The sequence below is a fragment of the Ursus arctos genome, unplaced genomic scaffold (assembly GCF_023065955.2).
Source record: "Ursus arctos isolate Adak ecotype North America unplaced genomic scaffold, UrsArc2.0 scaffold_4, whole genome shotgun sequence".
Lineage (NCBI taxonomy): Eukaryota > Metazoa > Chordata > Mammalia > Carnivora > Ursidae > Ursus > Ursus arctos.
The window spans coordinates 77,092,633-77,118,488 of record NW_026623056.1 but is presented as its reverse complement, the minus strand read 5'-3'; the positions used below and the strand labels follow the sequence as shown (position 1 = coordinate 77,118,488).

At 39.6% G+C, this 25,856-nt stretch overlaps 1 protein-coding gene and 1 pseudogene across 6 annotated transcripts in view; both read left to right on the top strand.

The window, feature by feature from the left end:
- Positions 1-25,856, top strand: part of APP (amyloid beta precursor protein) — a 256,039-nt gene that overhangs the window by 182,380 nt on the left and 47,803 nt on the right. For all 6 annotated transcript variants that reach the window (XM_026518051.4, XM_026518205.4, XM_026518127.4 and 3 more), the window contains 2 exons: positions 11,116-11,244; positions 12,124-12,223. In XM_026518051.4, coding sequence (XP_026373836.1) covers positions 11,116-11,244; positions 12,124-12,223 — 229 coding nt within the window. The remainder of the gene's footprint in view (positions 1-11,115; positions 11,245-12,123; positions 12,224-25,856) is intronic.
- Positions 23,468-23,567, top strand: LOC113257264 (U6 spliceosomal RNA; annotated as a pseudogene).

The following is a 25,856-nucleotide window of genomic DNA, read 5'->3' as shown; positions in this document are numbered from 1 at the left end:
ACACATGGTTACACTTCCATCACACATGGGTCACTACCAAACTCAAGTACTACCTAAAACTAAATTATCATTATTTAACAACCAGACCTCTACCTGTGCTTCTGACTTCCTACTTTCTCAGAGCTTGTATCCAGCAACTTACAGCCTCATGAAAGATGAGCTAAATATGATCTGAGCCTCCTTTTTTGTAACTTGTCAGGATCCTACCTCCTAGATGGAGAGAAGACAATGGTACTGCCTGACTGTCCAACATTCTCTGCAATCTGGAGAGCAGTTAGCCTTAAGCAAGCGCCTGCACAGTTAAACTCAAAGCCAGATAGGAATTTCTTTTACAATAAAGCTTCCTGTGGTAGGCTTCGGTCTGGAAAAACTCACCTTAAAAGATGAGAGACAAATTACAAAAGCTTTCTTTGTAATTCTGAGATTTTTTGTGTCTTTATAGATACTTATTCTAAATCTCCCATTAGACAACATCCTCATTATTATCCTGACCACAACTTTTTTTAAGATTTATTTATTTGAGAGAGAGAGTGCTCAAGAGAGGGGTGGGGGAGGGGCAGAGGGAGAGGGCAAAAGAGAAGCTAAGCAGGCCACTTAACTGACTGGGCCACCCAGGTGCCCCCTGACACAACGACTTTTTTAAGCATTTTCGAAGTGGAGGTAAGAATTAGGAAATGTTTTCTTGTATATCTGTCTTGTCTGTGTGCAGGTGCTGTTACGGTTTTTTCCCCCCAGTGTCTCATGATTGCAGCCATTTTCACACTAAAATTAGTTTCACGTTTACATCTGATACCTCGCATCCAGATTCTTAACATTCAGTTGAGGGGGAAGAAAAAAATTGGCACTTTCTTTAGCACCAATATTCTTCCCTTCCTCATTTCTGATTAGGTTGGCCAAATGTTAAATTTTCCTGAGATTCTGGAAAACTGCCACGTGGAATTCCTTGGTAGAACATTAATGTAATGATTTGTGAGATTTATCACCAAGGAACATGATTTTGTCCCAAGGTGGAGACTTGGTGCATTCTAACAGCAGGGCAATAAATGTTCAATGAGAAGCAGCAAGATCATTGGAGAAAATAAAGGATAGAAAATAATGGCAAAATTAAAGTGCTTAATTTGGCCATTTTATAAAGTTTTCATGTGATATTTTGCAAACTCCCCTTCTCCTTACAACTCTTCATTTTCTACTAATCACTTTGGGTCAGAAAAAGAGATGTGAGCATTTATAGAACATATGTAGAGAGCAGGTATCTACATGCCAAGGTAAATACGGTACATCGGCACCTCTATGTAACGGACGGTAAATAAGCTAAAAAGTATTTGCCTCGTTCTTAGTATTAAAGGCAGTGAGACAGATGAGTCCCAAAGTGCTTCAGACATTCTTCCTTCAAGATTTTAATACAACAAAAATTTTGTAAAGCCAATCTGAATGTACTTAAAAGACTGCTAGGTTAAAAATCACCTTTGAGAAATGTAAATAATCATCTTATACCTTATATGTTTATTCGTCCATTCATCATTCATTTATTTATTTTTAGTAGGGATTTGTAAAAATTGGTGAGTACAAGAAGACTCATTGACTTGAGAGCTTTTAAGGACAGACCAGTAACCAACAGGTGGAAAGGAAAACCGGAGAATTAGCATTCACTGAACAAGATCCTATAGACTATGCCGAGTGGTTTGTATGCTGTTTCAGTAAAGCCTCTCAGTGTGACCTCCCTATCTTGCTTTGACTCTTTGCCACGCTCATTAGATCTTCTAAAGACCAACAGGAAGTATGTAAACCAGAGACACTAGCACTTTCTGTTTTTAATTGAATTAAGTTAAATAGAAAATTATGAAGTATGGGGCGCCTGGGTGGCTCCATCCACTGAGCATCCAACTCTTGATTTCTGCTCAGGTCATGATCTCAGAGTCGTGAAATCAAGCCCTGAATCGGGCTCTGCGCACAGCGGGGAGTCTGCTTGAGATTCTCTCCCTCCCCCTCTGCCTCTCCCACCTGTGCTCTCTTGTGCTCTCAAATAAAAAATAAAAATCTTTAAAAAAAAAAAATTACGAAGTACGTAGGAAAGGTATTAGCTTGAAAGCTGTCCTGTGCCTCTGAGTCCATAGTCATCACCAGATCCCCTCCACAGCAAGCCCTGCTTCATCACTGCCTTTGAAGTCAGAACAGCTCTTCGTCAGATGACTGTCAAAACGTACAGCGCCGGGCTGCCCTGTCTCATTCCAGCATAGGTTACATGTGCGGATTTATATGTTGATACCTGTTTTCATCCTTCAAAATCAAAACCCATTATGAAAACATAAATATTTCACTTTTTAGACACATGCGTAGCAGCACATTATTTAATGATCCACGGGTCATTACCTGCCCTTATGTGATAGGCGTTACAGACATCTACCCTGTCAGAACGGATAGTAGCAACGAGGAATCTTCTCCCGAGAAACATGTATGCGCACACACAGAATTACCCACGTGTAATCAGGTTGAAGATCCTAAGTTGCTTTCAGATTTGTATAAGCTTTGTCTCAGATTTCTTCACATTAATGTTTCCACTAGGTCAAGGCTCTGTGGTTAGTGAGAGTATGAGGAGAGGGTGAAATTACATATAAATGTCCATATCTTTGAGCATGATGTAACCAGTCAGAGGATGTGGGAAGCAAAAATGCCAAAATGCAAGCATGAATATGCAAAATTAAAACATATCATTATAACTCTCTTAAAAGTCAAGATTGTGTCACCGTTGGCGTGTGTCAGGTGATCAGACCATTTGACAAATCTTTTCAAAGGCATCCTTTGTTTATGGTTTCTTCTGGAGCTCTCCAGGCTTTGCCTCCTCGGTTATAGTAATCTGTTCACCATTAAGAGTGTCGGCGTGGCTCACTGCTTAACTAAACAAGAATTGAAGACCTGCCCTGCAAATCCAGGGAATTTCTGGCCCTTCTTTGCTCTCAGCTTGGTTGATCTAAGCTCTGTATCCAGTGTATGCTAGAGTTGGTCCCAAAGTGTTGATCCTGGGGTTTGGGTCAGGTCCTGAATTCCAGTTCTATACGCTGTCTTCACTGATTTATAGCTGTGGTCTGTGCGACTGTACTCTCAATATTCTGACACCAAATGTGTGAGGTTTTTTCCCTCACATTAAATAATTCTGACACTAACAACCTGTTAGCATAGGCCCCCCAGGTTAAGGGCTCAGTCCTGTCAGACTGCCCCCGAGTTCAGACACCAATCCCAAATGTCAGATTTTTTTCCCACACATTTTTCCTTCTGACCAACCAGCCATGAGTCAGGGGTTCCCATGACCCCCTCCTTTGGTTTGATAATTTACTAGAACAGCTCACAGAACTCAGATCGCTTTATTTATTGTTAGCAACTTATTATAAGGGACATAACTCAGGAATGGCCCGATGGAAGCCACACATGGGGCAAGGTATGGGGGGAGGGGTGTGGTGCCTTCTTTTTGCCTGCTGCTCTCCTGGCACCCCACTGTCTTCACCAACTGGGAAGCTGTCTGAACCCCATTGTGAAGGGGTTTTTATGGAGGTTCCATCAGGTTGGCACAACTGATTAAATCCCTGGCCACTGATGACCAAACTCAATCTCCAGTCCCTCTCCCGCCCCCTAGGATGGGAGGACAGAGGGTGGGGCCGGAAGTTCCAAACCTCTAATCATAGGCTTGCTCCCTCTAGCAACCAGCCACCGTCCTCCAAGAGTCACTGGGTTAGCATACCAGAGACAACTCTTCATCACTTCAAGGGTCTTAGAGGCTCTTGTGGCAGGAACCAGGGATTAAGAGTGAATATTCTGACAAAAGATGCTCCTGTCACCCTTGTCACTCAGGAAATTACAAGTTTTAGGAGCTCTGTGTCAAGGACTAGGGAAAGACCAAATATACATTCCTTATCATGTCACAGTACCCCAAATCACTATTTTTGAGAACTAGCAGTATATTCTGAAAAAAGCTGTATAAAGCCCAACAGATTGAACAGGAGGTCACTAATTGTGAGTGGCAGAATTAAAACCACCCTTATTGTCTATATTTTCTAGATTTCAGCACCCGTCTTTAATTAATGAAAAAGATTCTTCCTCCTTCATTTGCAAATTGGGGTTAATTGTTCTACTCTTTCACAATTGGGATTGTTCTAGCTATTGTTAGCCATATTAGAAAAAAGGATTAATGGAAGGTTGAAAAGAGATTGTGAAGTAGTAAGATATCTTCCTCCCTAAGAAAAGACAGGCTAGAATATGTTTTTAGGACCGAATATATGGAGGCTTTGTTGCCAAGTCCCTATCAGGAAGTCATCTGCTTCCCTGTGGAGGGAAAGGAGGTGAAGACAACTTTCTGTTCTCCTGGGGGCCGCCATGTTCTATGACAACACAAGGCCAGAGCCAAAGCAGTTATCTGGATGTGCCGGAAAGGGGTAACTCTAATACCTCCCTGTTCTCTAACCTTGAGAAACACTGAATGGGGGCAGGCACAAGAATCTTTGCTCAAAGACTTTAGGGTTCAACTTGACATAGGACTGTCATTGGCCTTCTTATATGCATTTTTAACTACAGAAACCATGTATGTGCTCTTGTAAAGAAAGAAATGTGGATGCATTTTGCAGTGAACTTTAAAAATTGAGCTCCACTCATAGCTCTAAAGACGAGCATGGCTGTGATCCAAAGGTTTCCATGGATGCTTCCCTGAATGTCTTTTTTTTCCTCCAGGTTTTTCTTAAAACAGTGAGGGTACATGTGAAATGCTGAAATTCTGAGGGTCTAAGTGGCAAAAATAAACTTAACTGAGACCATGTCAAGCAGGAAAATGTTTAACTCTTAAGAGTGGTTTGGTTTTTTTTTTAAGATTTTTATTTATTTATTTGACAGAGAGAGAGACAGCCAGCGAGAGAGGGAACACAGGCAGGGGGAGTGGGAGAGGAAGAAGCAGGCTCGCAGCAGAGGAGCCTGACATGGGGCTCGATCCCAGAACGCCAGGATCACACCCTGAGCCCAAGGCAGACGCTTAACAACTGAGCCACCCAGGCGCTCCGTTTTGTTTTTTTTTTTAACTTGCACAAAAATTGTATATATTTTACATTTATATGCTTAAGATTTCTTGAAATCCAGGGCACCTGAGTGGCTCAGTTGTTAAGCATCTGCCTCTGGCTCAGGTCATGATCTCAAAGCCCTGGGATCAAGTTCCCTGCTCAGTGGGGAGTCTGCTTCTCCCTCTTCCTGTCCTGTCTTGCCCCCCCCCCCCCCCCGCCATTCTCACTCTCTCTCTCTCAAATAAATAAATAAAATCTTTTAAAAAATTAAAAAATGTTTTTAAAAAATTTCTTAAAATCCAAGATGTGGAACTATGAAAATAAGGGCCTTGAACCTATTTGTGAAAACAGGAGAGATCTGTGTTTTCTCGATAGGTGATTAACTTCCCTGGGTATAGGGTTGGAAACCACTGGGAAGCAATTTACTGCTCCAGGAGAAGGCTTTCTGAATAAGTCCCTAGTGACCTGGAAAGGTTAGGGTGTTCCTCATAAAGTGACTCATTTACTTCCTTCTCCTTGGTGGGATTACGCTCAGGGCTTTTAAAGGCTCCTGACATATCATTCCCTCTCATCAGGAAATGGTTTAAGACACAAGTGTCTATTACGATAAGATGCCAGATTTCCAGATCAAGCATAAAGCTACAGGATGGAACAGTAGGGCCAATTAGTCATCTTTTAACATACCTCCCACCTGAATTGTGGAATTAAAAGCTACACATTCAGACATGGTTGACATTGAATCAGCTAAATGTGTGTGATTGACCCCAAGTCCAGAACACCAAACGTGTGAAATTGCATTAAAAAAAAAAATGAAAAGACAATACATTTGAGAACAGGGTAAATTAATTTTTTTAAAAATATTATCTTTTATAGGGAAAGGCCATGAAATTCCCTTCAAAATTATTTACATCAACCTGACATCAAAACCCAAGCCATAAGACAAACTGTGTTATCTTTTGAAATTGATGAAGTGAATTCTTCTTGATAATAGTTTGAATACGCTTCCTAAAGAAATCCAGCATGCTGGATAGATCAAGTGGGGCTGTAAAATCAATACGTTTCATGAAAATTGGGAATGCATCTTAGTGGAGAGATGCTTATTTTCAACTCAGATACCACGAAAGATATATTGTACTATTGGAACTATTTGTGAGATCACATTCAGCTCTAGGTTATTCATTAATCTAATTAACAAACATTTTTAGCAACCAAATTGTGCCAGGAACTGTGCCAGGGGCTAGAGATAGCCTGTGTTCGAGTTCCAAGAAAGGAAAACGGTTAATGTTCCAAAAGGTAAATCTTCTATTTTAGGTTAAGTCTAATCCAATCCATTTTAGTAAGAAGTCTAATCATTTTAGTAATGCCCAGCCTTAATCCTTTAAGAAATTCTTTTTGAAATGATTCTTTTAAATGCAGTGTGAATAGTGAAGGGATTTTAGTGCCAATTGAAAAATGTCAAATCAGATGCAAATAGGTACTTTGTTATTATGGGCTAAACACTCAGAAACAATAGTGATAATAAAAAAGGATTGGATGTAATTAGTTCCCCTGGGGCAGATCTTTTCCTTTTATTTTCTCTGTTCTTTGCTGTAAATTTTAATAATAAGATTACCCATCCGATGCCAGGATAATCAGATTGTAGTATGAATACATATGCTATCTAAATTGTAAAATAGAGGAAATTTGGCAGGAAAAAAAAAACATTATTACTAGTTACAGAATATTTAAAGGCTTGAGAATGAAAGTATACGCATAGAGGTTAAAAACATGTTTCTTAAACTCTGCTTACTATCAATATGTTTGAGCCACTGAATTCTTACGCTCATTTTTCTAATCACATGAACAATCTTGTCTTAACTGTAACTATTGTTACAATAGTAATACCATTTACTTTAAGAGAATACATTTCTACAGAGATTCCAGGCATGTGTTCTTCTCCTATTCTTTTGTGAATATTACTGTGTTTTTAATTAAAATTTTAAGAAACGTACCTTTGCCCTAACATAATGAAATAAAATGCCCTAAGAAATTCCCTGTTACTCCACAGTATGTGGATATGGCACACCTCTAGAAACAACTAGTTTTAAGCCTTGGTAATTCTGTATTCTGGCTAAAAGTGCTAAAAACAATTACTTTTTCATTTGATTGAAATATGCATGAATCATATACCAAAGGCGGGGCCCTTTTTGTTGCTGTTATTGTTTTTAACATAAAGCAAATGAAAAATATAGAAGTATAGGGAAATATTATCTGTTTTTCTTTGTTACCGAAAAACAGTATTTGTTGCTGAGGTGTAGACGTAACCGCCATTTTATTTGGTATGATTTATCTGCCTGCTCCACCAGAAGAACTAATCTGATTTTTTTTTCATTTCTAAGCATGATTCTTAGAAATGTGTTTGCATGAATAAATCAACCGAGCAGAACCATGTAATTCACTTATTGAGGGGCATGGTAATGTGTTCCTGAATTATCTCATGTCCCGAGGCATAGGCATTAGGAAGAAAAAGGCTGATGTTTGTATTAGACACACACACAGTGTGTATCTGAGCTCACATAAACACTGATGAGGTCATAGCTTACAATAGGCTCTTAGGGCTCATTATCCTGGTCGGAGCTTTGTTCCCTGGTAGAGAGATGTGGAGGCCTGGGGGATTCATGAGATCCCGGTGTGCTACCGTTTCATTGTCAGGCCTTAGGGATTTGATGGGGGAGGTTAGAAATAAATTTCTGAAATCAAGAAAATGTTGGTATTAAATAAGATAAGCAATTTTAAACATGTGAACACATTCACCATTTAATTATCCATCTTAATAGATGAGAAGTATGGATTTAGAACTCGAATCCACGCGTGTCACAAAAGCCTACCTTTTAACTATAATGCTCTTAATCATTTTCTAGTAATCCTAAACAGATTGACAAAGGACAGTCCTATCTTGCTGTTTCACCTCCCCACATCTGACCCAGTAGCTAAGCGGAGCGAAGTGCCAGAATCCAAGGACGGCAGTTGAGAGCGTGAATAAGCTAAATCCGGATGGTCTCCTGCGCAATGAAAAGAGCGGGTATTATCATGTCCCCAAAGAATATTATCTGAGCATATAAGCACTAGACACTCAGGCAAGCACTCCTAGAACAGACTCGTTTCTAACCACTCAATTATTTCTCTGTTTTCAACTCTGTAAGTTACTTTTTGGAATTGTCTTCAGCTTGGTCCATGTTAGAGTTTCTTTGAAAGACAGGATCACATAGCGATCAAGAGAACAGGCTTGGGAGCCAGAGTTGGATTACCTGTTCTCGCTGTACCCAGGGACTAGCTCTATAACTAGCTGTGTAACTAGCCTCCCAGCCCTCAAGCTTCTTGTGCTTTGTTTTCTTGTGCTTTGTTTTCTCTCTGATAAAACCCCAGTCATAGGGTTAATGCGAAGATTTGGTGAGTTACTGTGCATAAAGCCCACAGTCTCTCTCGTTCTATCAGCAGTCAGCAAGTGTTGAACTGCTGTTGCCTATAGGAAAGAAAACGAGTGGGCATTGGAGGCGAGGACTGAGTGAAAGAAATGAGTGTGTGTTGTGTTCCTGCTGTGAACTAAGCATTGCCCTGGGTAGCTAACACAGAGCTTTTTTTTTTAAGATTTTATTCATTTAATTGAGAGAGAAAAAGACAGAGCATGGGCAGGGGGTTGGGGGAGGGGTGTGCAGAGGGAGAGGAGGAAACAGACTCCCTGCTGAGTAGAGAGCCCTACACAGAGCTCAGTCCCAGGACCCTGGGATCATCACCTGAGCTGAAGTCAGACGCTCAACTGCCTGAGCCACCGAGGCGCCCCAGCACAGAACATTTTTAATACTCAGTGTGCTCTATATGAAAAGTATTGTTACCTGAATTACACAAAAGGGAAAATTGAGGCCTAGAGAATTAACAGTAATCATTTGCAAGTGGGAACGTGTGCTGTTTTGGGTGATAGTGGAAGAAAAAAGGGGACACCCAGATGTTAGTTAACAGAAATTGCCTCCCCATTCTCTGATTTGAGATTTAGATTTAATGCAGTAATGCGAAGGCCAGGGCAGAGCCTTTAGATTCTGGTGCACATTCTCGGCTGGCCGTGCCCATCATTTCAGGACGGAATGCCTTAGAGGAACAGTCATAGGTGACTGGCTGCAGACAGACAGGATGAAAGCAATCCTTATGTTTAATTGAATTATTTTTGCTTATATGAACTCTTTAAAGAAAATATTGCGTTGTCTCAAAACAGTGAAGACTTTTCAAAGGAAAAAAATGAAATAGAGCAACTAAGTAAGCACATGAAGCCAGTCAGGGGCAGGGACATCATGAATAGATGCAATTAGTTGTCACCTGTCTCCGACCTTGGAGGTATCATTGCAAGAGAGCTAGAGGGAGAATTTTGTTGGCCTTGGTGTCCAATAACAATCAAGGATCAGGGGGTATATAATCTCCTTACTGCACAGTCCTACATATAAGATACCCGTCACATTCAAGAATAGCCTGCCTTAAACCAGTCTTCTTTTAAATATATAGATGTAATCGATGTAGCTTGTCAACTGCTATCTCTTTTACCACTTTTCTTCTCTTAGGATTTAAAAGATTATTCTCTGGTTTGTAGATTCAACTAGATTTCAGAGTACAAATGAGAATTAGAATGATGTGTTGCCAAAAGCTGGGTTTCCAGCTGTGATATCTGCCTTTTTTGGAATTATGAGGAAGCATATTTCTTGTAGGGCGAAGGAAATCAGGCAGATGAGCACAGGTTTATTTTCTTTTTCTTGTGTTAATTTGCTTTCTTAAGCATAGGAATGTGAACTGCGGAAAGCATAAAGTAAGCAAGTTACCCTCACTGAGTCAGGCCCTGGGTACTGTGATTCTGATAAAGAAAGACCAAATCTGGCCCTTAAGGGTCTCACAGGTGAAGAAAGCAGTCAGAAACATAAATAATTTAATAGATTGTGTTAGGTACAATAATGGGGATATGCATAGCATTTCATGGGAGCACCAAAAAAAAGGATACCACTTCTACCTAGGATGTCAGGGTGGGGACCCCTGAGCTAACCTAAGGAGAAGGGGAGGGGCATCCCATAAAATACTACAGCCTTCACCCTACCCCCAACATACCATCTCTGGAAATAAATTCCTCACCTTCCACCTGACTTTCAAGGTGCCCATGACCTAGTTAATAATAACTGGGTTTGCCCAAATGGCCAAAATTCTCTTCCTGACATGAACTTCCATAGGGGTTTTTTTGTCTGTGTGTTTTAGTGACGAAGAAACGTGTGCCTTTGGAAATCATTTTACAAAATCACATAGTAGAGTACATATAGCAATGGAATCATTTAAGACAGAGGAGCTTTTGTCCTTTTTTGTTAGGATGAATGTTTTCAGGAAAGACTAGAATAATAATGAAATAAAACCAATTAGAAAAAAAATAGAAGCACTAAAGAAACTTAATTGTTGCTGAAAGAATTAGAATCTGATGGCATAGGAAGAATTTAATTAAATTTCAAAGTGAAATAACTACAGTTTCACATTGGCCTTGCTCCTGGGAAAGTATACTGTGTCTTAAAGCTTATCAGGTATTCCTTGGCCAACAAATGGGTAGTGGTTAAATTGTCTCTTACTTTTGTCATTTTGATTATTATATTTTTATTTGCTTACTGATGATGGGATTATTTGTGCAGCATTACCATTGAGATAACCATGACGACTGTGACTGTGCACGTAGAAATGTAGTCTTCTAGATGTCCCTATATATTTGGGTGGGAAAGAGCGAAGAACCTAACTTAAATATAAGAGACCCAAAAATCGTCTCTCTGTAGCAGAATACTGCCATTTAAAAAGAAAATGTTGATTGAGGACAGTCATCATAGATGTCAAATGCTAAATGCTCTTGTCAAAATGAAAAGTGGCCAATCAACTAAGTAATTACCGATTAAGAAAGTAGTGGGAGAATTGCAAAAGATGACTCACAGTCCTTTCACATTATGGAATGAGTTAGCGGGGCCTCTGACACACAGCCCCTGGAATAAGTAGTATTTTGCACAAACCTGAAAGTTGTTTTTTTCCCCCACAACAGCCTCGTCATGTATTCAACATGCTGAAGAAGTATGTCCGTGCTGAACAGAAAGACAGGCAGCACACCCTAAAGCATTTTGAGCATGTACGCATGGTGGATCCAAAGAAAGCCGCTCAGATCCGGTCCCAGGTAACGCAGACTGTGGTCGTCCTACGCAGCCCTGACAGTCCGGGGGCCTTGCTCTTTGAGTTAGACCTTTAGGTATTCCCAGCATACCTATGGGTACTTTACACAAGAGTTCTTTAATACCTGGTAAATTCTAAAGGCTTCCCTTCGACCAACATATGGTTTGACATTTTCTGATTTATGAAAATAATCATATAAACTTATCTTAAGTATCTACTGCTGCCAGTTCTTACGGAAGTCTTTAAGACTCTAATGACTAAAGTGAAGAAAACAGAAGTTGTGTCAGCCAAAACCTCTAAAATTGGTTCAACTAGCTTGTGACAGGCGATCAGAAACTCCTCTGCTACCACAGTGCCTGGATATAATGCAAGCCTAAGTGAAGCCCTGTAGTCCTGTGTTTTGTTTCCATCCCCAAAGGTTGACAAATGAGATCTACCTCTGGCAATCTGAAATTTCACATTTCCTTGAAGGATTTTAAGTAAATAGGTGGATAGATGGATAGATAGAATGAAAGAAATATCCAAATTGAAACTTCCTCCTATCTTTTGAAAAATTTGCACAGAAATATATTTAGAGCATTAGGGGTGATTTAGGGAACCTAAATATTAGGAATCAGAGTGGGACAGAAATGCTCTTTTCAGTTGGCTTTGTAATTATGGCTACAAGCGTACAATACAGTGGGAGGTTTAAAGCGGGTCTTAAAGTTCGAGAATAAAGGATGGGAGGACAAGAAAAATAAGGGTGACCTTTCAGGTCACACATTCCACAGCATTTTGCCCATTTTATTTTGGAAGTTTGTATCTGTCAGCGGTGCTTGGTAAGGAACACAACTTTTCCCTGCTGCAAAGATGGCTGACCCGGAGCTGTCGCCCTTTCTGACAGGTGATGACGCATCTCCGTGTGATTTACGAGCGCATGAACCAGTCCCTCTCTCTGCTCTACAATGTGCCTGCAGTGGCCGAGGAAATTCAGGATGAAGTTGGTAAGTAGGCACTTCTCTTGATGCCGAGCATTTAAGCATGTTCTTCTCCTGTCGGAGAAAAAACTCAGCCACCGGGAGTTTGTCTGCAGCAGGAATCACCAATGTTCTGATCTGTGGAAGGAGAAAGTGAAACTCTTGGGGGATGGAAGTCATCATCACCTCACGAGTGGGATAGTGTCCTCCTTTTAGAGATCAAGAACTCAGTCTTAGAATTTAAGAATCGTACCTGCCTGTGGCACACATCTCCTAAGTAGCAGAGCAAAAGCACAAAACCGTGTTTGTCATCTGACTTCAAAGTTATTGTTATATTCAGTGACGCGTCTGTCTCTGGTGCCCCTCCCCCAGTAGCCATCAGCATTCTCTGAGCCACATTGTTTGAATGTCATGAAATATGTGCACCCCCCCCCCTCGGTCTTTCATTAACCTTTATTTTGAAATAATCAAACACTCATGGAAAACCAGTACAGAGAAGTCCAGTCTACACATCACCCCCCTGCCTCAATAGTAACACCTTACATAACTGTAATAGTTCTCAAAACCAGGAAATTGACATTGCGTGCTATCTTTTATGTCCCGACTTCTCCTCATGCCACGTTTCATAGTTCATATGAATAAGTTCTCCCGCTTTTGTTTTTCTTGGAAAGCGAGTAGAGCAGCCCATAATGTAAGTCTCCACAAACTCCCCGAATGCCCATATTTGTTTAACTTTACCTCATAAAGCACATAGGTGGCAGTTACGGGAGCGAATCTTTCAACATAAAAGAAATGTACATATCCTAGAGATTTGGTACGTAAGCTGTCAGGAATTAAGCTATCTATCCCTCTCCATAACAAACCTGCTCTTTGTTAATTGAGTTAGAAGTGCATGCAGGTTATCTGAAATCAGAACACCCCGGATGTTGTAGATGGGTATGCCCCTTACAGGAATTCCTTCTTTGAAATGCCTGAAACACCCCTTGGCTTGCTTTTTACATCTTGTGCCAATGCTATGTACTCTGTCTTTTCTAACTCAGTACTGCCCTATAAATGTTGTTTGTACTGCTGTCAAGTATTTGGCATGTATCAGGTGATGATGGTCTGCTCCTAATATGTATTAACACACGGAATGCAGTATATGTCGGGCTACAGGCCAGAAAAAGAAACTTCATAATAATGTTATCTACTTCTGTTCCGGGGCCCCTGGGTGGCTCAGTCGGTTAAGCGTCTGCCTTCGGGTCAGGTCACAATCCCGGGGTCCTGGGATCAAGCCCCACATCGGGCTCCTTGCTCAGCGGGGAGCCTGTTTCTCTCTCCCTCTACTGCTCCCCCTGCTTGTGTGCTCTCTCTCTGTGTCAAATAAATAAATAAAATCTTAAAAAAAAAAAAAAGTTTAAAAAATAAATAAACTTCTGTTCAGAAGGAGTTCAGTGTTGAGCAAGATCTTAAGACGATCATCAGGAAACCGTTCAGTCTATACTCTGGATTGAAGACAGGCTTGCCGATTAATCTTTCACTCTGTACATATCTGTAAGAAGTGAATATTTCTTATTGCCTATATTTGGAGGTAGAAGTCTGTAAGGAACCTTTAAAATACTGTATTTCAAATAAGTAGAAGAAAATTCTCCATTCAGTTGTAGAAAGGACAAAAATCAAAGAAATCGTCACCCTTAATGACCTGGAGTTCAAGTCTTCTAGATGAAGATATTTTTGCCGGGTACTTGTCTTAACGAGCTTATTTTCCTATGTGTCTTCAACTGAGATGCTGTTAGTAATACCACGGTATAGAGAAATAAGCCATTGCAAAGAACTAGAAAGTTTAATGACCAATATATCACTCACCCCGTAATTATGATTGACTCTTTCTCACTAAATTATCAGAGCTTTTTTTTTTCAGCAAAATAACTACTGAAAACAGTGGCCACTAGTGAGTCACACTTGCACGGAACAGATGATGATTCAGATATCTTGAGTGTTGCGAAATGCCCAAGAATAGGACAATGCAGTGAACTTCAGATCTCAGTGACAGGGAGGATAGTCAGGTAAATTATAATCATGGACATTTTTTTCTTCCAAAAAAGAAAACCTCAACTATGAACTTGGATTAAGAATGTGTTATTTTTTTTTTAATTTTTGTCATTCTGAATGTATTAGATATCAAATCCTGAAAGATAATCTTTTTAAAAATCTTTCTTTCAGCCTCCATTTTTAAATGGCTGTTTGCTGTAGAAAGAGAAGTCTGCCTTAATAAACTTCCATTGAATTTACCTATTTACCTGCCGTTAGAGCTGCCAGTATCAGCTGTAGAACAGAGTACCCCGGGGAGAATGCCTTTTCTGGATTGAGCTTAGTTATCTTACATGGTTCTTCATTTGCAGGAACATTTAAAAATAACTCACTTTTATTTATTTCTTTTTTTTTAAGATTTTTTAAAAATTTATTTGACAGAAAAAGACAGGGAGAAGCGAGCACAAGTGGTGGGGTAGGGTGGGAGAGGGAAAAGCAGATGCTCTGCTGAGCAGGGAACCTGACACAGGGCTCCATCCCAGGACCCTGGGATCAGGGTCTGACTGAGCCACCCGGCGCCCGAAAATAACTCACTTTTAGAGGAGGAATGCAGGTGAAATAAGGTTGGCCACGGCTGCTGATTTGTTTAAGCAGAGTGGGAGTTCCCTGTAGTATTCTCTTTACTTTTGTAGAAGTTTGAAATTTTCTGTAACAGAAGTTGTTGGGGCTGTCGTTTTGTTTTATTTTAAATTCCTTTCTAAATAGGACCTTCATAGATTTCTTCCAGTTTGTCTTGGACTCTTTCTAATAGTTTCAGATAGTCTATGTCAGTAGTCTGACTTGCATTTCTTTTATAATCAAACTTAAGATTTAGTGTCAGTTCTGTGCAAATAAGAAGGATACCGAAGTTCAGATCCACTGGCAAAACAAGATTTGGAAGTACCTACAAATGCATGCCTGTTATGTAAAAGTTTGTGCTTTAAATGAGGGCAATTAGGACATGCTTAATGCAATAAAACATCTAGAGGAAAATACAGTGGTTTTATTAGGTAAGGGTAACAGGTGCTCTTGCGGTGATGGGTTTTTGCCAGTCTCAGGAGCTGCTGGTATCGTCAGCATAGCCGTGTCTGCTTCAGTAAATTTGTGCTCCTGTTAGCGTAGAATTCTCTGTTATGAACAAAAATGAGGAAGAAGCTAGCCACACTAGAAAGAAGGAAGGGCAAAAATGGAAATTGGTGTGAAATTGGTGAGAACAGTAAAGGGAGGCTGGCCGGACGGTAAAATCCCTCATGCCAGTGAATTCAGCTCTGGCCTTGCTCGCCACTCTGCTTTCCTGAGGATTCCCATCTGTCTGTGCTAACTCCAGTAAATCCCAAATCCCTATGTCTAGCAAAAAAAAAAGCCTCTCCACTAAATCCCAGTACCATATCCCAGATGATGAGAATATCCCACACATTTCTCACACTCTAGTCAGTGTCAATAAAGAAGAAATTACTGTGTCCCTCTTGAAATTGATTCACATCGCAGTCTCAAGTATGGGACCTCCCACTTGGCCAGTATTTCTCCAAGACACCTTCCTCTCCTTCAGCCATGATTTCTTGCCAGTCTCAAGACCTGTAAATGGTTCTTTCTTGCTTAAAAAGTGGCATCCTTCAATACTCAACTCCTTCCTTAGCACCCAACAGTGTTGCACAAAACAAATCTCTTTCCCCGGCTGCAGCAGCTGTAATTCATCAAGCCAACAAAATGGGTGCAGTTGGCAAAGGTATCAAAAAAGAATAAAGCGCAGTTCTAATACTGTAACTAATACCATTTTACAGTATTGTCCCGTATAATTTCCATGACCCTCTGCTATTTGGTTATCTGCCCAGTTCACATACTTTGACACTCGATTTATTAAGTATGTTGCCTAGTTTCATTTTCTTGTCAATCAGAGTGTGAGGCTATTTATTTGATTTGCTTCACCAATAAGTATGAATTATCAAAACCACACTATTAGTTATATGAAAGCTGGGTTGGTTTATTATTTTATAATAATTTTTCAGTTCTGCTTGAATTATTATGTGCGGGTTCCCAGGCACAGCCATATATTACTTCATGTCTTCCCTTTTTAAAAAAACAAAAGACATTTGCATGCAAATTATGAAGTTTCCTTGCAAGGAAAGGCTTAAGGCATTGTTTATAGAGGTGGGAAAGTCCCCTTATTCATTTAACATAGCTGTTTAGGACTTTGCTTTTGATTCAGCAAATGACAGAATCAGTATTTTCATGAAAATATGCTTCCTCTTCAATGTCCATATGCTGTTTTAACCCTTCCAGAAGAAGCAGAATCCCTTCATCTCTGCTGTTCAGCTCAACCTTGCCTTTGTCAAATTGCTATTTCAAAATGATTGGGGCTTTATGCCCTTTGTAATCTTCTTTAAATCTTTGCTAAAGGGATTCTTTTCTACCCTTTCTATCAGCACTGAGGTTATTTATCAAAGTGTTTCATTTTGTAGCCACCTCAAGGCTGAAAATATTGGCACTCACCTATCAGAGAGGGCTGTCTCGCAGAACGCTATAATGACCAATTTATGAGAAAGGCAGTAGGAAGCAAAGGGGAAGGAAGGCATCATTGGGCTTTTTTTCTTCTAGCATTCAAAATTAATAAAAACATGCATTATTATAAACCAGATGTTGGAAGAATCTCTGGCTGAATAAATCCACAGTGAATGGGGTAGGAGTGAAATATGTGGCAGGAGATCAAGGAACTCGTGCTCATGAAGGAATGCTTATAATTCATTATTACAATTTTACTATGGCCTCTTGATAAAATGTTCTACTCTTTGGGGAAAATTCAGCATGCTTGTTTCAAAGACAGTGTTTCCATTCTCTGCCCTTAACAAACCTACTGATTTGGGGATTTAATGAATCCAAAGTAGTCTAAGTTTAAAATAGAATATTTATAGCATTTGCCAAATGAACAAAATGGAACATTCATTTCTACTGAGAATTTTAAGTATCCTTGTGTATAATTGTTAGTCAAGGAAGAGCATCTAGGAGAAAATAAATCATAAGAGAGAGTGAGTGATAGCTATCAACTTATTGGACTCATGCTCCTTGTTTTTCAGAAGGAATGGCTTTTAAATGTATGTACATTTATTATTTTATAGCTGATTTAAGTATTTGGAAACAAGAACATTTATTTGTCTCATAAATTACCAAAGACATGTTCCTTCTTTAGTTTTATGATAGTCTCCGGGCTCCTTTTCATATGTTCCCCAGTGTGGTCACCTGAATTACAAGTATGACCAATGTTTGTTTGCCTACCTCTTAAATGTATTATCTTTGCCCCCCTCTTAGCAAGACAGTTGCTCTTCCAGAATAAACCCATTTGTTTCATTTATTTATGTTTAAACTGAGGTGTAATTGACATAAAATAGGATACTGGTTTCAAGTCTACAACATAATGATTCGTTAGCTATATATGTTGCAAAATGATAACCATAATAAGTCTAGTCAACAACTGTCCCCATAGAGAGTTACAAAAAAAGGTTTTTTTCTTGTCGTGAGAACTTTTAAGATCTCTTAGAAGCTTTTAAATATGCCGTACAGTCATATTAATTATAGTCAGCATGCTGTACATTATGTCGCCATGACTTATTTTCTAGCTGAAAGTTTGTACCTTTTGTCCCCCCTTTATCCATTTTGCCCACCTCCCAACCCCTGCTCCTGGCAAACACCAGTCTGTTCTCCGTGTCCATGAGTATGGTTTTTATTAGATTCCACCTGTAAGTGAGACCATATGGTATTTGTCTGTCTCTGATTGACTTATTTAACATAATGCCCTCAATGTCCATCCACATTATCACAAATGGCAAGATTTCATTCTTTTTTGTAGCTAAATAATATTCCCTTGTATGTAGATGAATATAAATGTGTGTGTGTGCGTGTGTGCACCACATCTTCTGTATCCATTCACCTGTAGACACTTGGGTTGTTTACCTGTCGTGGTCATTGTAAGTCATGCTACAGTGAACATGGGGGTGTTCTCATTTTCTTTGGATAAATACCCAGAAGTGAAATTGCTGTATCATATAGTTTCATTTTTAATTTTTGAGGAACCTCTGTATTGTTTTCTGTACTGGTTCCACCAATTTACATGTCTACCAACAGTGCACATAGGTTCCCTTCTCGCCCCATCTTCACCAACACTTGTTATTTCTTGTCTTTTTGATACTAGTTCTAACAAGTGTGAGGTGAAATCTCATTGTGGTTTTGATTTGCATTCCCCTGGTCATTTGTGAGGTTGAGTATCTTTTCACGCCGTTTGTGTGTCTTCTTGGAAAAATGTCTGTTCAAATCCTCTGCCCATTTTTTAATTAGGTTGTTTTTGTGGATTTTTGTATTTTTTTGTTTTTGTCTTTTGTTTTTGAGTTGTAGGAGTTCTTTATATCTTTTGGATATTAACCTCGTACTAGATAAATGATTTACAGATATTTTTCTCTCATTCAGTAGGCTGCCTTTTCATTTTGTTGATGATTTCCTTTGCTGTGCAGAAGCTTTTGAGTTTGATATAATCCCACTTGCTTATTTTTGCTTTTGTTACCTTTGCTTTTAGAATCAGACCAAAACTGATGTCAAGGAGTTAGTAACTACCTCTGTTTTCTTCTAGGAGTTTTATGGATTCAAATCTTACAGTCAGGTCTTTAATCCATTTTTAATTCTTTTTGATATGTGGTATAAGATAGGGGTCCAGTTTCATTCCCTTGCATGTGGCTGTTCAGTTTCCCCAGCACCATTTGTTGAAGAGACTGTCCTTCAATATTTTTGACTCTTTTGTCATAAATTAATTGACCATATGTATGTGGGTTTATTTCTGGGCTCTGTTCTGCTCCATTGATCTCTGTGTCTATTTTTATGTCAATACAAGCTCCAATAGAGCTTTATAATCTAGTTTGAAATCAGGGAGCATGAGGCCTTCAGCTTTGTTCTTCTTTCTCAAGATGGCTTTGGCTATTTAGAATTTTTTTGCATAGAACCACTTATTTTATAAATGAGAAAATGAAAATACATTGTCAAGTGAACCTGCATATAAACAATTTAATCTTCAAAATGGGAAAGTATACTTGACAATAGCACCCTAGTTTTCTGATGCTTTGATTGCCATGTTGGTATGTCTCTAACCAGCAAAATATAGACCTGTCAACACCAGTGAATTCATACCTCACACCCAACTGGTCTGCAAACAATCTTAGGAGGTTACAGCCCTGAAGTATTGAACTTGTCCATAGTGGCTAGATTTTTGTGTATCTCGCTCTCTCTACTTTTTTTGGATGTGATATATAAGCTGTCTTTTTCTTTCTTAGGAGTTTAATTATTGAATCTAAAACTACAATGTATGTATCATCCCAGATGATCTGTGGCTATCCTTGATAAAGTCCTTTAGAAGTTGATATATATAGGGGTGCCTGGGTGGCACAGCGGTTAAGCGTCTGCCTTCGGCTCAGGGCGTGATCCCGGCGTTATGGGATCGAGCCCCACATCAGACTCCTCCGCTATGAGCCTGCTTCTTCCTCTCCCACTCCCCCTGCTTGTGTTCCCTCTCTCGCTGGCTGTCTCTATCTCTGTCGAATAAATAAATAAAATCTTTAAAAAAAAAAAAAGAAGTTGATATATATAATTTATCATATGTAAATTATTGATACATAAATTATTCAAGAAAATGGCAGTGGTTATCCTGAATAATTTTTTATAATTTTCCCTTCTGGCAAGTAGATATTTTCTCTTCTTTATTTCTAACCCATAATTTTAAAGGAAAATCAATCCTATAGCAATATTAAAAAGAATATACTTTCTCCGTGACCCTGGGTGGCTCGGTCAGTTAAGCATCTGACTCTCGATCTCAGCTCAGGTCTTGATCTCAGGGTTGTGAGTTCAGGCCCACGTTGAGCTCCACACTGGGCGTGGAGCCTTTTTTAAAAATATATATATACTTTCTAGGAAGAATGAATGTCAAAAGGTTTTATTTAAATAAATAAGCATAACCTCCACTGTTCTGACGTTAAATTGTATAATTCAGTGTGGCACATTGATCTTGTTTGTTGTGATACAGGTGTACACTGGCCGTCATTAGATGACTCAAATATCAACCACATTGTTCATTTCGTGCCATTGCAGGGTCTCCCTATGGATTAGTTTTTCAGTCTAAATAAGTATCCAGATCTTCTGCATGTTTTTTAATTGGGTTGTTTGTTCTTTTTATTATTGAGTGGTAAGAGTTCTTTATCATAGTCCGGATACTCGACTTCTCAAATATATGATTTGAAAATATTTTCTCTTTCTGTGGGTTGTCTTTTCATTTCCTTGATATCCTTTGAACACACAAAATTTTTAAACTTTGATGAAGTCCAGTTCAGTGATTTTTTTGTTGTAACTGCTTGTGCATTACTATGTTTAAGCATCATTGTCACATCCAAGATCAGAAGATTTATACCTATGCTTCCTTCTTAGAGTTTTATACAATTTAGTTCTTGCAAATAAATCTTTGATTCATTTTAAGTTATTTTTGTTTTCATTTTGAGTTAATTTTTACTAGTGGTGTGAGGTAAGGGTCCAGTTTCATTCTTTTACATTTGGATACCCAGTGACCCAGCACCATTTGTTGAAAAAGACTACATTCTTTCTGCCTTGAATGGTCTTGGCAAAAATAAGTTGACCCAAGATACGTGGTTTTATTTCTTGACTCAGTTGCATTCCTTGGATCTATATGTCTATCTTATTACAGTATGACATTGTTTTGATTAGTAACTATGTAGTAAGTTTTGAAATTGAGAAACGTGAATCTTCCACCTTTGTTCTTTTTTAAGATTATTTTGATATTTGGGGTCCCTTGCCTTTCCATATGAATTTTAGGGTCTTTCCCTCCCCCCATCTCTGTAAAAAAGATCACTGGAATTTTAAAGGGATTGCCTAGATCTGTAGATGAATTTGGGTAGTACTGCTATTGTAATTCCTGTAATGAAGTCTTAACACTCTAGCTACTTGAACAGATACCTACTATGAAATGATTCCACTTTGACCCCATTTAGAAGGGTCACTGTTTATAGAAGTAGAAGGAAAATTGATTTCGCAAACTGTCACCTTTTACTCCAAATCTTGCTTTTCCTTAAATCGTGATGACTAAGATCAGTAGTTTTTGTCTGTTCTCATGCCGTTTCTCTTACTTGTGTGTGTGGACACTTCACCCAAGCAGGGGAAGCTTAACGCGGTATCTCCCCCACCAAGCTCTGCCTATTCCTATCCTGATCCAGTACGGGTCTCAAGTTTATTTCTTAACCCACCAGCTCTTATGTATGGCCCTGTAATTTGAATCAAAATCCAAAAAGAAATCTTTAGTAACTAAAAATGATTGAGGAGTGAAGTCTGACCACAGCAGTGGCTGCTAGACTACTTCCTGGCGTAGCACCCTACAGCAGATGTGTACTGATTTTTTTTTATTTTTATTTTATTTTTTTTTTTTTTTGGTAGAGTCTTGGGAACAACTAGTGATTTTTAGCCTGGAAGAGGAGCTGGTTATTTTGCCTTTCACAAGCAGCTGCCTTCAAGGTTCATATTTTAAAAGAGGAGGGGGGAAAATGTAGTAGATCTGCCATGCTGAATATAGAGATGCATTGAAATTGAGATTAATTTTGAAATATATTTCCACAAAGACTAACTGGCAATGAGATGAATGTGTTTGCGTGTGAGAGTATGGAAGGAATGTTAATTTGCCTCTTGCTGTTAAACTCAAACAGATTTTGCAGTGTATTCCCCTAGTGAGTCCCATTACTTTTTGTGAACTGTTCTCCTGTCATACATACAATGGGCTGCTTGAGAAAGTAAGTCGTAGGCAGTAGGGTACATACCTGATCAACAACAAGAGATCAATCCACTAACCTGTTTCAAATTATGAGACAGTTGTATGAAGGAATGTTGACTGGCTATGAATCAAAACACTATTCAGGGAGAGTCTTTTGGACTTCGAGTCAGGAACAGATGGTCAAAGGGCCAAAGCCAGGGGCGTTACTTAATTTCAGCTACTGTTCACAGATGTATTAACCTAAGACAGTGGGTATAAAATAGCCTATTTAATGTGTTTGATTTTTTGTAATTATTCACTTACGTATGCTCATTAAAACATGAGTTAAATCTTCCTGTGTCTTTGAAACAGTAAACGGTGACCCCTCGTAATGTCTTGTGCACGCCCCTGTCTTTGCTCTTGGTTTGGGTGGCACTTAGATGAGCCTGCCCCTCTCCTGAGAGCAGATAGAAAAATCATGTGTTCAGCTTCGTCTTTCACATTGAACTTGGTAAACCCAGTCCTAAGACTCACAGAGACCATAGATATTGTTATCTTAGAGAAGGAAGAAGGGGCAGCTGCAAGTTTCTTGGCTCTCAGAAGCAATAGCCTGAGCCAGCTTGGCCTTGGCAAACTCTTCATCTCTTCTCTTTCCGAGGCCGTAATGGTGACATGGTGGCTCTGAGGCTCTAGCAAGTTGCTTCTGAAGGCTTGCCAAGTTAGGAAGGAACTTCCTGGGGATGAGCAGTGGAGGGCTGGAGTGCAGGAGGGAACATATCTTATATAATACAATTATACTTATTAGCATTTCATAGTGTTTTTATTTAGGAAACTCTAGAAGCAAACCAAATTTCACATTCTGGGTTTGGGGCAGGGGTGGGGGGAGATTGAAAGAAAGATTGCTGTTCAGAATTTTGAATTAGTCACTCTTCTGCCAAAAGCCTACCTTCATCTTGTTGATACTAAGACTTGAAAGAATTAAAATGGGTTTACTTTCAAGTGGTAGTCAGTATATTTGATAGAAAGGGAAGTTGCCAAACATGCTCTTTTGGATATGACATGCACCATAAGAAAAGTATTATGTATGTAGCTGGATGTGAAAGCATTAATCATTCATAATGTGACCTTTCTGTATTGCATTAAAACTGTTTTCTTTACCTAAAGACTATGACCAAATAACACAGGCTTCTTGCTGTTTGTAAGTTTCCAGTCATGCCAGTAAGCGGTTTTCTAAAATTTTCACATATGAAACTTTGTTGTTATAGTTAATAGTTAACAATTTTTAAATTGTTATAGTTCTCTATTATCAAACAGATTTTATCAAATAAAAAGGAAACTACCATTATCATTGCCACTGAGATATCGCTAGCAAACATCTTAATTCTCAGTCACCGCTTAAGAATTTATAAGCAGTACTAGAAGGTTTCAGAGGTAAATCTGTGGTGCTCACTTCAGCACATCTCCTAAAATTGGAACAATACAAAGATTAAATGGCTCCTATGCCAGTATGAAATGCAAATTTATGAAGCATCCCCTATTTTTTTTATTTCACTTATATCTAGAGGATGACTAGATGCATCTAGAATAATAAATTCTCAGAGACCGAAAGTAGAAGAATAGTTGTCAGGTCCTGAGGGAAGGAGGGAATGGGGAGTTCAGGTTTAATGGTGCAGTTTCAGTTTGGGAAGATAGAAAAAAAGTTCTAGAAAAGATGGTGGTGGTGATGGTTAAAATAGTAAGGTTTATGTTTTGGGTTTTTTTTTGAAGATTTTATTTATTTATGTGACAGAGAGACAGCCAGCGAGAGAGGGAACACAGCAGGGGGAGTGGGAGATGAAGAAGCAGGCTCATAGCGGAGGAGCCCAATGTGGGGCTTGATCCCAGAACTCCAGGATCACTCCCTGAGCCAAAGGCAGACGCTTAACAACTCCGCTACCCAGGCGCCCCAAGGTTTATGTTTACGTATATTTTACCACAATAAAAGAAAAGGACATATGCATATCATTTGCTATCGTGACTAGCAAGGAGATCCAACCATTAATCCAGGATGTTGGATCTTAATGAGTACTTATTAAACACCTACCATATTCCAGATTCTATGCTCAGATATATTGCAGGTGTGGGGCAATCTTTCCTACTTAGAATCCGCCTGTGGAGACTTGGGGGAAATCGAGTTGGAAAGGAAGGAGGCTGCACTTGTTAAGCTGAGGGATGTTGATTGCCGTGTCTCTTGCTATTAGGTAGTAACATCTGACAGCCATTCCTTACTGGCACCATCGCTCACTGAAGATTATTAGAGAAGGGAACCTTAGTTTTCAGCTGGCTCAACTACATCGTTTCATAGGCTCAGAGTAACTGGGATGGACCGCATCATACGTCTGGTCAGTAAGCCTCCCTGCTGAGGCCAAACTGAACAAAACTGGGTTCAGGAAGCTATTTGGTCAGCTTCTACAACTTTTTTAAAAAATTTTTAAAAGATTTTATTTATTTATTTGATAGAGAGCTCACAAGCAGGGGGAGCAGCAGGGGGAGAGGGAGAAGCAGGCTCCCAGCTGAGCAGGGAGCCCCATGCGGGGCTGGATCCCAGGACCCTGGGATCATGACCAGAGCCGAAGGCAGACGGTTAAGCGACTGAGCCACGCAGGCGTCTCTTCCACAACTTTTCTTTGAAAATGGCCCCCTTTTAGCAGATACAACTCAGTAAAGATGCTTCTGAAGCTCGAAGACGCAACACCCTCGAATACTTAAGTCAGTGTTGAGGCGTTTATAAAGGACATAAAAATCAGCTGCATTCTTCATTTTGCAGGATTTTTTTGTCACGTTTGTACTCTCTGTTTGCTTAGAAATCATATACGAACATATGAAAAATGACAGCTGCCATGCCTTCTCGTATATAATTGCCGTTAGATTTCTTCTGTGCAGGACGAGCCCAGATTTCTCTGAAAGCACAAGGTAATAATCCTTAGCCAGGGCTTAATCGTTTGTGAGGGCTCCGACAGAAAGGTTTTAGCTCTGTGAATGCCAGCAGCTGAAGCCCTTCAGATCGTATGCATCATGAGCCTGCCTCCCAAGCCAGGGCGGGCTCATGTTCACGACCGTGCGAGCACAGAGCACAGTTCATGGGTTGCCACTTAAATGTGTTTAGAAAAAGGAATAGAAGAGGAGAAAGGTTTTATGGGTCTTTTTTGTACGTTTATCTTCTGTACTTGATTTTCTTCTTTTGATGACTGATTTACTTTTGGCTCTCTTTTCTTAAAGACTCATTTGGTCCCCCAAAATAACGACGGACAGCCATAGCAGATACTAACTCCTTTTGTCCCACAGGAGCCTGACGTTCCAGTAAAGCTGATATTCTACCTACAGTCCCAGATACATTTATAGGCCCTGTTCCATCCATCTGCAGCACCCACGCCCAGTCTTGGCCTGTTGAGATCCTGTTCCTCTTTCAAAACCCCAGCTCTCATGTCCTCTCCCTTTTTAAGTCTTTGATTAACACAAAGCATCTGCCCCATGAGCACGTGTGTCTACTATTGCTTTAATGGGTACATATCAACTAATAGCCACATCCTAAGTATAAGCTCTTTGAGGGTATGAATCAAATCTCATGCATTTGTGTCTCCTGAAGGAGATTTTTAAATATCAGTAACTACAAATGCCCGTCTTCAAGGAATTCTTCAGTTAGAACATCCTTGGGTCAGCCACATTAGGATCCCCCGCGAACTTGTTAGAAATGCACATTGTCTGGTCCCACCCCTGACCTCCTGAACCAGCAACACCAGGGTGGGATCAGCGATCTGTCTTTCAGCAAGCTGTCCAGGTGACTCTGATGCA